We start from the raw sequence: 14,559 nt of genomic DNA, 5'->3' as shown, positions 1-14,559 counted from the left end.
AGAGACACAGAGGGTCACTGGTGCCCTGCCCTGCACATACCCTACAGCTGCAGGCCTATTACAGGCCCATAGCTTCACAGTCTGATGGCATGCTGGTAGCACGGTGACATCCCTGCAGTTCACCATTTACACCAGCAAAAGGATAAAGATGGAGATGCTCAGCATGGAGGCAGGGAAGGGGGAAGGTTTGGCTGGTTTTTATTATATTGTGTTCACTATTAGGGCAGATCACAACGACACAAAGGGGGCATAACATTATTAGTCCATTGGAGCCATATAGGTGAACATTGTTAATTTATGAGGGCCAGATAGAGGGATATTATTAATGCATGGGGTCCACATAGGGAAATCTTGTTAATGTTCGGACTATAAAAGAAAAACTTACACGTGTATGGGGCCATAATAGATGGAATATACTATTATATTGCTGCCATGGTGAGGGCAATACTACTTTGAGCACAAAGGAGACATATCCATTACTCCTGTATGGGGACACATGGGGGAACATCATTACTGCATTGTGTTTTATTTTTTGGGGATACTGTTACTATTACTGTAGAATTGCGGTAACAATGGAACGAGTTCTATAGAACACTCCCATACAGAGGTCTGCATATTACATTTTGCAGAGACGAGCCATAGAACACATTGATTACTTCACTTGGGATGTCATTGATGAGTGATTGGAGTTATTTGTACTGTACATACTGATACCTTCCACTATATTGTCATTACATTGAAATAATATTAATGTTAGTACCGTGGTTTTTCTTAATGACCAGTATGGGACATTATTTGGTTACTATGTGGTAGTAATGTACTGTATGGTCATGGTGTGGCGGTTTTTGTCTCTTGTATGTGGTATTTTTGCTATACGTGTCTTGGTATAGTGGGTTTTGTTAAGCAGCAAGATGGTGGTAATACTCAGATACTACAGTACGTGTGGTATTATATGTCATAGTGTAGCGACATTATTTATAGTGATATTACTGTTAGTATTGCTTGTGTTTGTATAGCGGACCTTGATCAGTAACAGTATAATGTTATTATTTACTCGGCAACTATTTGACTATATATTTCTATAAGTATTATTTAGAAAATCTGAGTATCATGCTGATGAGTATAATCCCACAGAGAATGATCAGATGCCTGCTGAACTAGGTCATCTATCCTGTGGTTAGGTTGTATTTTCCTTCTACTGGAATTCCTCTTTAGCTGTTTAGCTGTTCAATCTCAAATAATCTAAGGCCCTTATCTTAAAGGAGTTGTCTAGGTATTATACAATCAAACAACCCCTTTAGAGAAACTATTAATGCAATAATGAGACCTAATGCTATAATGTAGCAGGCCATGCACCCTCTTATGTAACAGCTTTAAGTAAATAATGTACTGATCTGATATATGATTCTACATTTCATACTTGATAATAACATGTAGGTAATGGAGTAACATTGTAGCTTAGGTGGAACAATTATGGACATGACTCAAAGACCTCCATGTTCATGATCCTGAGAGAATACTTTCTATAATATATACTTTTCTTTATCCTTTGGAGTGCTGCTTCTTCTACACATTCATTATAGCTACACTTATATAAGAATATGATTCTACTTTTCTAGATTGTGGAGTATTGTACCTTTACAATAGTCAGTGTATGTGTATACAAAGGAAGATTTCTCGGACTTCACTTACCTCTTCTTGGATCTTTTCTAATGCTTGTTGCAAATCTTCACTTTGTTTACTTAATGGTAGAAGCTCCTGCAATGTCTTGTTCACTTTTTCTTCCAACTTGTAAGGAAAGCAAAGCACTTATTCTGTTAAAAAAATGTTGGTCTAATTTAAACCTGACAGCAGACAATTTTTTTATGTGCGGTTCATCCTACCTGCGGTTTGTAAACAATCCCCAAAATCCCTGCTGTTAACTGAAGTGCCAGGATCAAAAACAATCCAATGAAGAACTAAATGGAGACACAAAGGGAAAGGGAACATTTGGTGAAGAAAAAACAAAACAATAATGAAATAAATAATTTCTAAATGCATGTCCAGTTGGCTCACAATGTAATTTCATCATTTTCACTTGTTTTGTGACTTATTCATCTATTTGCCATTTATTGTATACATTACAGAAACATTTTCCAAACTGCAATTATTCTAATAAGCTCCTGGGAGATTAATTTCTTAATCACTTACACTTAGGTCAAATTTCATGATTAGGTGGGAAACCTATTAGCTGTGGCATATCAGTAATAGTGGCAGACCACTTGGCCGCTGTCCTTGATGCAGATACAGTTCAAAGCAATGATGGAAGAGGGAGCTGTCAGCTGATGCTCCATTCTCCATCATTCTCTCTGTGTGTCTGGTGGTGGGCATCATATTATTTGGAGGGCTATGTGGAGGCCATAATACTATTTGGAGTGCTATATGTAGCCATCATACTATTTTGGGGACATCATACTATTTGCAAACCTATGTGAGGGTCTATCATACTATTTGGTATGTTATGCTGAAGATTAGGTGAGGGCCATTATATTGTATAGAGGGCTGTGTGGGTGACAATTACACTATTAGGTGGGTTGTCTGGGGTTCATTATATTGTGTGGATGGTTGTTACGAGGCCATTTTACTGACAGGAGGGCTATATGGGGTGTAATACTGTTTGTAGGGCTAGTAAGAGCCATTATAATGTGATCAGGCCATTATACAGTGTGGGGGGTTGTGTCGGGCCACTATACTGTATGGAATGCCATTAAACTATATGGAGGGCCACTATACTGTATGAAGAGTCATCATACTGTATGGAGGGCTGTGTGGGGGCCATCATATAATGTAGCGGGCTGTGTTGGGATCATCATACTGTATGTAGTGGATTATGGGGGTCGTCATACTGTGCTGAGATCATGGTGGGGGTATCATACTTTGCAGGGGTATACTGTAGTGTTATCATATTGTGCATGTGGAGAGAACTGTGGAGGAATTCACTTTGGGGGTATCTTACTGAATCTGAGGAGTGCCTTTGTTGGAATTATACTTTCTGGAAGCCAAAAAAGGGATTTGTTAGTGTGTTGGTTATGTTCCTATGTGACTCTGTGACCTCGACAAATATTATTATTTTTTTTTTTGGGGGGGGCAGGCCTAATTTGTTTGGACTTCTGCTATGGGGCGCCATGATTTATATGTACAGGTCCTTCTCAAAAAATTAGCATATAGTGTTAAATTTCATTATTTACCATAATGTAATGATTACAATTAAACTTTCATATATTATAGATTCATTATCCACCAACTGAAATTTGTCAGGTCTTTTATTGTTTTAATACTGATGATTTTGGCATACAACTCCTGATAACCCAAAAAACCTGTCTCAATAAATTAGCATATCAAGAAAAGGTTCTCTAAACGACCTATTACCCTAATCTTCTGAATCAACTAATTAACTCTAAACACATGCAAAAGATACCTGAGGCTTTTATAAACTCCCTGCCTGGTTCATTACTCAAAACCCCCATCATGGGTAAGACTAGCGACCTGACAGATGTCAAGAAGGCCATCATTGACACCCTCAAGCAAGAGGGTAAGACCCAGAAAGAAATTTCTCAACAAATAGGCTGTTCCCAGAGTGCTGTATCAAGGCACCTCAATGGTAAGTCTGTTGGAAGGAAACAATGTGGCAGAAAACGCTGTACAACGAGAAGAGGAGACCGGACCCTGAGGAAGATTGTGGAGAAGGACCGATTCCAGACCTTGGGGAACCTGAGGAAGCAGTGGACTGAGTCTGGTGTGGAAACATCCAGAGCCACCGTGCACAGGCGTGTGCAGGAAATGGGCTACAGGTGCCGCATTCCCCAGGTAAAGCCACTTTTGAACCATAAACAGCGGCAGAGGCGCCTGACCTGGGCTACAGAGAAGCAGCACTGGACTGTTGCTAAGTGGTCCCAAGTACTTTTTTCTGATGAAAGCAAATTTTGCATGTCATTCGGAAATCAAGGTGCCAGAGTCTGGAGGAAGACTGGGGAGAAGGAAATGCCAAAATGCCTGAAGTCCAGTGTCAAGTACCCACAGTCAGTGATGGTGTGGGGTGCCATGTCAGCTGCTGGTGTTGGTCCACTGTGTTTCATCAAGGGCAGGGTCAATGCAGCTAGCTATCAGGAGATTTTGGAGCACTTCATGCTTCCATCGGCTGAAATGCTTTATGGAGATGAAGATTTCATTTTTCAGCACGACCTGGCACCTGCTCACAGTGCCAAAACCACTGGTAAATGGTTTACTGACCATGGTATTACTGTGCTCAATTGGCCTGCCAACTCTCCTGACCTGAACCCCATAGAGAATCTGTGGGATATTGTGAAGAGAAAGTTGAGAGACGCAAGACCCAACACTCTGGATGAGCTTAAGGCCGCTATTGAAGCATCCTGGGCCTCCATAACATCTCAGCAGTGTCACAGGCTGATTGCCTCCATGCCACGCCGCATTGAAGCAGTCATTTCTGCCAAAGGATTCCCGACCAAGTATTGAGTGCATAACTGAACATTATTATTTGATGGTTTTTTTGTTTGTTATTAAAAAACACTTTTATTTGATTGGATGGGTGAAATATGCTAATTTATTGAGACAGGTTTTTTGGGTTATCAGGAGTTGTATGCCAAAATCATCAGTATTAAAACAATAAAAGACCTGACAAATTTCAGTTGGTGGATAATGAATCTATAATATATGAAAGTTTAATTGTAATCATTACATTATGGTAAATAATGAAATTTAACACTGTATGCTAATTTTTTGAGAAGGACCTGTATGTCCCTGCCTATTAGTGTGTATTTAGATTTTCTATAATTAGTATACTGACTCTGAGCCTCCCTGAGCAATGTATCAAGAACAGATTATCCAGAGAATTATAGCTAGCTAAATATGGCGATGCACAATAAAATTTAGTGTGTGAGAGCAGCCAAACAAAAAACAATAAATCTACAATCCCTGTAATCGCACTGACCTGAACAATAAAGTCGCTTTGTCACTTATACCACATGAGTAATGGCATAAAAAGTAAATAAAACCAATTCTTCACCTACTGTTGATTTGTTCATTCTGCCTCTCACAGACTGCAGTAAGTCTCTGCTCACATTTATCATGCGCTCTACGTTGTGCACTTACACTGGGGTTTCCATGTAAATCTCCGTGATTCAGACGGAACTCCCGATGGAAGATTCCCTATGATGAGGCAGATGAGGCACTGTGGACACTGTTCAGCCACCTGTGGTCTGGCGGCGTCCATCTTTTTGGGCATGCATAAAAGTGCGGTCCACCACAGTTTTGGGCACTTCTGAAAAGAAGGACACTTCTGAACAGCGGCCAGACAGAGTCCAGAGTAACTCTGCTGCCTCATTAAAGTAAATGTGGTTTTCATCTGAATCACATCACTTGGAGATTTAGATAGAAACCCCAATGTAAGTGCTCAGCGTCAAGCGCCCGATAAATGTGATTCCAAAACGTTATGTAAAATGTTCACAATAAATCTTCAACTCAACCCACAAAAAAAGCAAGTCTCTCTCAGGTCCATCATCTGTCAATGAAAATATAGGGACCTTCCAAGTTACTGAGAGCACAAAGGCTCTGGAAGAGAGCTATGGCTCCTTGCACTCCAAAAGAAATCTAGCATTTAGCATCCACATGTTTGGTATTTCTGTAGTGATGAGAGCCTGCCTAATTTAAAGGTGTGTGTCTCCAGAAGTGTCAGCTACTATGCATAATATGCTGGTCACTACAAACTAGTTCTCACTACAACTTACTGGGCACTAGAATGACAGTTTGCAATTTACTCTAACTTCCACTGCTGATTGTTCCTGGAAAATACCCATGAAGTCAAAATAGTCACTACACCTGTAGATAATTTCCCAAAGGGATATAATTTCCTAAATGTGGTCACTTGAGAGGCAATTTTGGACTGCATCAGTCTGCTGAAGGTCTCAGTAGTTTGCTTTGCAGATTAGTGGTCACCTCCCCCGATGCTAATGGCCACATCTGGACCTGGGCTTTTATAAAGTTCCTGTTAAGAGTTGCGGGTGATATTTTATATTTGCACTTCCCTGATGAGATTTGGAGCTGCAGCAGTTGGCTAGCATCCTCTTTGGAGTTTGAAGAACAACGGTGTTCCTCTCTGAGTCTACTCAAGCTAAGTGTTCCCTTGTTTAGTGTACCCTAGTTGTCTTTAGCGGTAGTGGGGATTGACTACCGCTCATCCTGTCCTTCAAGATGCAGGATTTATCACCAGGGTCAGGCAGTTATTAGGCATCCTGCTCGGCGATAGGCACGGAACATGTATAGGGACGATAGGGCAGACAGGGTGATGTTAGATCTGTCTAGGGTTCTCCACTCCCCTCTTCCCTAGTATTTGTTTCCCTTATCCCTTTTTGTTGCACTTAGTCTGTCCTACACTGTGCGTGACAACTATACAGCCACATATGAGGTATTTCCACATTCCGCGAAATTGTAGGACAAATTTTAGTGCCATTTTCACCCACTTTTCCTTATGAAAATGTAAAATCTATGGCTAAAACAAAATTTTTGTCAAAACAATGTAATTATTTTTTCTTTACTTTCTGTGGTGTCAATATGATCACTGCAACCCTAGATTAATTCATCAAGAGGTGTATTTTGTAAAAAGGGAGTCGCTTATTGGGGGTTCTGCTGTTCTGGCACCTCAGGGCATTTCCTATTGGGTCATGGTACAGGCAAACCATAGCTGTAAAATCTGCACTATAATATGGCGCTCCTTCCCTTTTGAGCATTGCAATGTGTCTGAAAAGTATTTTCCATTTATATGTAGGGTATTAGCACACTCAGGGTAATTTTTTGAACAGACTGAGGTCCACTTTTTTCCTATTAGCCCTTAGAAAAATGTAAAACTTGGGGCTAAAAGAGCATTTTAGTGGAAAAAAATGTAATCATTCTTTCTCCACTGCCCAATAGTATAAAAATCTGTGAGTCACATATGATCACTGTACCCCTAGATGAAATCATTGAGGAGTGTAGCTTGTAAAACGAGGTCATACATGGGGCGTTTCTGCTGTTCTGGCACCTTAGGGACTCTCAAACTATTCCAGCATAATCTCAACTCCAATATGTCAGTTCTTCCCTTCTGAGCTCTGAAAAGTCTCAAAAGTAGTTTTTAACTACATATGGGGTATTGTTATACTCAGAAGAAATTGCACAACAAATTTTGTGGTTCATTTTCTCCTGCTTTTTCCTTGTGAAAATGAAAAAATGTGGGGCTAAAACAACAGTTTTGTGGGAAAAAAAATGTTCACAGAATTTTATAACATTTATCTGTGAAAATGAAGGAAGTCCCTAAGGTTCATTTTGCTCACCAACTAGTTTCCAAAATGGGGTCACTTGTGGGGGATTTCTACTGTTTAGGCACATCAAGGATTCTCCAAATGGGACATGGCATTCACTAATGATTACAGCAAATTTTCGGTTCAAACAGTCAAATTATTATTATTATTATTTATTGTTATATCGCCATTTATTCCATGGCGCTTTACATGTAAGGAGGGGTATACATAATAAAAACAAGTACAATAGTCTTAAACAATACAAGTCATAACTGATACAGAAGGAGAGAGGACAAATGATGCTCCTTCCCTTTCAAGGTCTGCCATGAGCCCAAACAGTAGTTCCCCCCATATAGGGTAGCGGCATACTCAGGAGAAATTGCTCAACAATTTGTATGGTGCAATTTCTCCTGTTACCCCTGTAAAACTAAAAAAATGTGGCTAAAATAACATTTTTGTAGGCAAAATGTGATTTTTTTTTATTTCACTGCTCTACATTATAAACTCTGTGAAGCAACTGGGGGTTGAAGGTGCTCAGCACTTATCCAAGAAGGTTTCCTGAGGGTTCTATGTGGTGACAGAGCATTGTATCTTAATTAACCAGATGTCTATTTTTAGCAAACCAGAAAGAATAGACTTTTGTTGGTTTTTGAATTTATATGTGTCTTTCTGGTTGGTTAAGAAAACACAGACTTTTCTTCGTACAAGCCTGTAATGTTGTCTTGTAAGTTGACATTTGGTGTAACATACTGTGCTGCAATCCTCAATAACTAGTGATGTTTGCTGATATGCTGCTTACACATTGCCAGGCCATTTAGTTTGTTCACTTTTAAAACAGAGGTGGAAAATTTATGCAAATAGTTCACATAATCAAACAATGCGAGCTGGTCTTATCATTCTTCCCCTTTATCTGTGAATACTGGATGAAGGACAGTTAACTATAAAAAGATGTTATATGCCTCTGTGACATGAGCAAGACAGAGATTCAGCCAAGACATCCAAACATCTAACGAACCAGAGACAGGACAGCAGACAAGACATCATGGCTGCATCACGAGGGACACAGATTTATCATTCTACAGGATGCCAGCTAATGGGACCACAGTGCAGCTGGAAGAATACAGATCTGCTCCATTGACCACCGTTGAACCATGGATACATTTGTGAAAACCAGGTTAGAACTATCTGGTCACCTGGAATCTATGGATATGTTTGGAGAAAGCCAGGATTGGGACCTGCCAGTCGCCTGGCTCCAGGGAGATGTTTGGAGAAGCCAGGTTGTGATACTTCGGTCAACAGGCCCTGTACCTGAATGGACTGTCATCTTCTTAAGGTTGTTGTTACCTCCTCTCTGTGCGTGCCACAGGTGGGGTAGTCGGCCCTGGAAGTCACAGATGAAGGCACAGCTGCTCTTATTCCAGTAAATCAATGAAAGGATGAGACTATGTAATGTGCACCATCCTAGGTATTTTGCTGGGACTGTTCTACGTGTTCTCTGCCTGTTTTGTGGTTCGATAAAGTATTGCCACACTATTTTACCCTTACTCTGTGTTGTCTGAGTAGCATTACACCCACGGTAAAAGGAGAGCAGGCATTTGGTGGGACGTTCCCTGATCCCATGCGGTTTTGGCTAGTGGACCGGGGTGCCCGCTGACACTCCATGTCTCCACAGTCTAGTTTCCAAAATGTTGTTGCTTTTGGAGGGCTTCCACTGTTTAGGCACTTGAGGGGCTCTACAAAAGCAACATGGCTTCCTCTAATTATTTCACCAAGTTTTGCTTTAAAATGGCAAATGGCGCTTCTTCACTTCCAAGCCCTGTGTACACCCAAACAGTAGTTATCCTTAATATATTTGGTATCAGCGTACTGAGGAGAAACTGTGCAACAAATTTTATGGTGAAAGTTTTCCTGTTACCTTTAGGAAAATGCTAAATTTGGTGCTAAAAATCATTTTTGGGAGAAAAATTTGATTATTTTTTACTTTCACGGCTCAATGTTATAAATTTCTGAGTAGCACCTGGAGGTTCAAGGTGCTCACCACACATCCAGGAAAGTTTCTTGAGGGGTCTAGTTTCCAAAATGTTGTCACTTTTGCGGGGTTTCCACTGTTTAGGTACATCAGAGGCTCTCAAAACGCAGCATGGCGTCTGGTAATTATTCCAACAAATTTTGTATTCAAAAAGTCAAAGAGCATTCCTTCCCTTCCGAGCACTGCCATACACAAAAACAGTAGTTTTACCCCACATATCGGGTATCGGTATGCTTAGGAGAAATTGCACAACAAATTGCATGGTGAAATTTCTCCTGTTACCCTTGAGAAAATAAAACAATTTGGGTCTAAAAAAATAAAAAAAATTAAAAAAAACTAAATATTCATTTTTTCCTTCCACATTCCAAAAATTCCTGTGAAGCACCTGAAAGGTTAATAAACTATTTAATGTGGTTTTCAGAACATTGAGGGGTGCAGATTTTAGAATGGTGTCACTTTTGGGTATTTTCTGTCATATAGACCCCTCAAAGTCACTTCAAATGTAATGTGGTCCCTAAAAAAATTGATTTTGTTGAAAGAATGAGAAATTGCTGGTCATCTTTCTTATAACTTTCTAACAAAAAAATGATGTTTCAAAAATTGTGTTGATGTAATGTAGACATGTAGGAAATATTATTTATTAACTATTTTGTGTGGTATTTAAGGACATTAACATTAAAATTTATAAAATTGCAAACTTTTCAAAATTTTTGCCAAATTTCCATTTTTTTTTTTTTTTTACAAATTAACGCAAGTCATATGGAATAATGTGTATCACTATCATGAAGTACAATATGTCACGGAAAAACATTCTCAGAATCAGTGGGATCCATTGAAGCGTACCAGAGTTATTACCACATAAAGTGACACTGATGAGTAATTTAAAATTTGGTCTGGTCATGAAAGTGCAAAGAGGCTTAGGGGGGCAATGGGGTTAAAAAAGCTTAGAAACCGCACAAGGAATATCGCATGAAAAAATAGATGTATGAACATACCCTCCGTCTGCTCTATTCCTTGAAGAAGGTAAAAACAGCTCAATTGTTTTTGTGTAATTTCTTTTTGTATCTGATTAGACCTGGATTGACAGACTTAGATTAGATATCTTGTGTTGGCAGAAATACTTATTTTCTTAGCACATACATAGATTTCTGTGTGCATTGTCGTTTTTGGAACTGCCCTTATGTTATTTTTCTCTGTGAGCTTTTCTTAGAATGTGGTTTCAGCTGGAAATGTTCAAGGTAGACCTAGTAAAAACATTACTTTCATGTCTAGTCTATAAACATTTTAAGAACAGCACTTTACAGCATATTTTATGTCTTATTACCCTGTGATATGACATTTTCCAGATTTATTTATATGTATATTAATTTAGTTAAGCGAGTGTTGGAACAATATTATATGAGTCATACTAGAATATTTTAATATAGCGCATTTATGCGCTTTTGAATATTTTTCCATATGCATAACTGGTAAAGTTAATCCATTGAAAGCACAGGAAAACAGTTAAAGGATTAAAAATTCACTGAACACTAAATGAATACAAGTTTTGGAATTAGACATGGGACAAAAAAAATATGTAGAATTTTGTTTGTCAAGCTCCAAAATTTCTTTTTTGCATTGGTAAGTCACGCAATACTGGACAGCCTATGGGAAATATTTTTTTAGTATGTGAAGAAAGAGTTAAGATTGTGCTCAAACAATGGTTGGATACATATGTTCTTTCCATAGAAAATTACCAAACAATGCTCTAGGTTTTTGTGGGATGAACAGATGCCAAAGGAGAGACCTTTATTTTTATACACTGCTCAACAAAATAAATGGAACACTTAAATAACACAATGTAACTCCAAGTCAATCACACTTCTGTGAAATCAACCTGTCAAGTTAAGAGGCAACACCAATTGTGAATCAATTTCTCCTGCTGTTGTGCAAATGGAACAGACAACAGGTAGAAATGACAGGCAATTAGCAAGACAACCCCTATAAATTAGTGGTTCTGCAGGTGGTGACCGCAGAACATTTCTGTTCTCATTCTTTTTGCCTGTTATTTTGGTCACTTTTTGCATTTTGTCATTGCTCTCACCCCAGGGGGTACAGTAGGAACTCACAATAGTGGCATACGTAGTGCAGCTCATCCAGGATTGCACATCAATGTGAGCTGTGGCAAGAAGGGTAGCAGTGTCTGTCCGCACATTATCCAGAGCATGGAGCAGATACCAGGAGACAGGTCAGATCAGGAGACATGGAGGGGGACATAGGAGGAAAACAACCCAGCAGCAGGACCACTACCTCCTCCTTTGTGCAAGAAGGAACAGGAGGAGCAGTGCTAGAGCCCTGCAAAATGACCTCCAGCAGGCCATTAACATCCATGTGTCTGCTCAAACTGTCAGAAACAGACTCCATGATGTTGCTATGATGGCCTGATATTCACAAGTGGGTGTTGTGCTTACAGCCCAACACTGTGCATGGCAATTGGCATCGGCCAGAGAACACCACAATAGGCAGATTCGACATTGGCACCCTATGCTCTTCACGGATTAGATCAGGTTCACACTGAGCCCATGTGACAGGCATGACAGAGTCTGGAGATGCTGTGGAGAATGTTTTCTGCCAACAACATCCTCCAGCATGACCAGTTTGGAAGTGGGTCAGTAATAGTGTGGTGAGGCATTTCTTTGGAGGGCCCCACAGCCCTCCATGTGCTAGACAGAGGTACTCTGACTGGCATTAGGTGTCGGGATGAGATCCTAAGACCCATTGTGAGACCATATGCAGGTGCACTGTGCCCTGGGTTCATTCCCATGCATGACAATGCTAGGCCTTATGTGGCTAAAGTGTGTCAGTAGTTCCTCCATGAATAAGGAATTGATGCTGTTGACTGGCCTGTCCATTGACCAGACCTGGATCCAATCGAGCATATCTGGGACATCATTTCTCGCTCCATCCTCTAACATCACATTGCACCACAGACTTATTCAGGAGTTGACTGATGCTTTAGTCCACGTCTGAAAGCAGATCCCTCAGGAGAACATCTGCCGTCTCATTAGAACCATGCCGAGGCACTGTAGGAAGTTCATACAGGTACGTGGAGGCTACACACAATACTGAGCCTCATTTCCTTGTATTGAAGCATTTTCACTGAAGTTAGATCAGCCTTTCATTTGATTTTCCACTTTGATTTGGAGTATCATTCCAAATCCAGGCCTCCATGGTATATTAATTTTGATTTACTTAGGTAATTGTTATATTTTATTGTGCTCAACACATTCCATTATGTAATGAATAAAATTTGCAACTGGAATATCTCATTCAGTGATATGTATAATGTGATATTTTAGTGTCCCCTTTATATTTTGATTCAGTGTGTTTTATGCCACAAATAGCATGAAGACATGTGATCTACGGGTGCTTGGTAAGAGTTTGATCATATTAGCGTTTCTGTGTTTTTATGTTTCTTTGTTTCTACAGAAAGAAGTAGAGAACTATCATTGTTACCCGCCCTATTTTATTCTGCTAGACTGCAGCTAGTATCACTAAGTCTAAATTCCACTGAAAATTGTCTATTTTATTCTGCCAAGTAAATATTTACAAAACCTTCCCTTTTCTTATTTCTATCATAGAAGTAAATAAAAAATGTTTGCATTGTTCTTATAGTATATCCAGGGCCGGACTGGCCATCTGGCAATTCTGGCAAATGCCAGAAGGGCCTGTCTGGTTGTGGGCTGCCTTGTCTGCTATGATGTTAACAGAATCGGTGTTCTCAAGATACCCATACTGTTAACAGTTGTGATGTAGCACAAAGTTGCTGACTCTGTCACTTACTCCAGCAGGCCATGGGTATCATTACGAATATTGGTCTTGTAGTAAATCTTCCTTTCCTCCATTCAAGGTAATATTAGTAATATATCCCATCTGGTTCTTGGGGACGGGGACAATATGGGCCTTTGTGATTTCAAATGCCAGGACTGAATTTCATCCCCAGTCCGTACCTGAGTATATCTGTAGGACCAGTGACGGATAAATTATTTCTGCATTGTGCCTCTTGTTATCTTGAACACAGTTTTCTAATTCTCAATTAGATTAATTAAAAGGGTGTGATCTAATACATTTCATAGGTCACAATTATTGGTTGATTGTTATAAATAAATAATTACAGTAGTTGGTATATGATGCGCTATGATCGGGGTCCACAACATTTTTTCGTCCAAGGACCACATTGCCATACTGAACTAATCCCAAAGACAGCAAAAATTTTTTAAATGGGTACATCCATGAACACATCACTAGAACCACCATCAGTACATTAATACATCCCTAGAACCAAGGTTTGAGTATTTAACCCATTACTTGCCAAATTATCAATTTTCTTTTTTTTTTAATGACAGATTTTTAATGATTTGAGACCTAATGAATCTGAAACATAATTTGCAAATTTTTTTCAAGTACGGATTTTTCAGAAAAGGGCGTCCCAATATTCAATTAAAAATGACAATGACATGATTTCCTATTTTGAAAACATTCATTTTACAAACACAACACAAAAAATTGGACCTAATTATAAAAATTACAAAATCTTAGCTGCTAGAAGCTAAAGATTAGGCGTTCCAAAATAAGGACATTTGTAGATAATGGGTTAAGGAGCATTTGGAGCGTTTCTGCTCTCCAAAAAAATCAGTATGAACACACGCAAACTGATTGTTTGCTTCAGAAACTCATCAAATCCTCCTCACAATCTCAAATCTCTAAGTTTTGGGGATTTGAAATTTTTACATAGCAATGAAGTACCTTATGGATTGTTACATGTGTACAAGATTAGAACCACCATAAACACGTGTATGTGGCGCCAGAACAACCATCAGTAGATGAATCCAGAGCCAGCACCACTGTCAGTACATGAATGCAGCAGCAGAATCACCATCAGTACATGAATTCAGCACCAGAGCCACATTCAGTACATGTATATAGCACCAAGATTAGTACAGTGATCAATTGTAATGTCAAGTCACTCTCATATACACTGCTCAAAAAATAATGGGAACACTTAAACAACACAAAGTCAATCACACTTCTTTTAAATCAACCTGTCTAGTTAAGAAGCAACACCGATTGTGAATCAATTTCTCCTGCTGTTGTGCAAATGGGACAGACAGCAGGTAAAAATGATTAGCAATTAGCAAGACAGCCCCTATAAAGGAGTGGTTC

At 39.4% G+C, this 14,559-nt stretch overlaps 1 protein-coding gene across 1 annotated transcript in view; it reads right to left on the bottom strand.

Moving 5' to 3' along the window:
• Positions 1-14,559, bottom strand: part of TSPAN8 (tetraspanin 8) — a 42,224-nt gene that overhangs the window by 6,086 nt on the left and 21,579 nt on the right. Inside the window, exons 4-5 of the mRNA XM_069764604.1 lie at positions 1,884-1,958; positions 1,693-1,788 (exon numbers count right to left, since the gene is read on the bottom strand). Coding sequence (XP_069620705.1) covers positions 1,693-1,788; positions 1,884-1,958 — 171 coding nt within the window. The remainder of the gene's footprint in view (positions 1-1,692; positions 1,789-1,883; positions 1,959-14,559) is intronic.

The sequence above is a fragment of the Ranitomeya imitator genome, chromosome 4 (genome assembly GCF_032444005.1).
Source record: "Ranitomeya imitator isolate aRanImi1 chromosome 4, aRanImi1.pri, whole genome shotgun sequence".
NCBI classification, from domain to species: domain Eukaryota; kingdom Metazoa; phylum Chordata; class Amphibia; order Anura; family Dendrobatidae; genus Ranitomeya; species Ranitomeya imitator.
The sequence above is the reverse complement of the archived record's forward strand: the minus strand, read 5'-3'. Positions and strand labels throughout refer to the sequence as shown.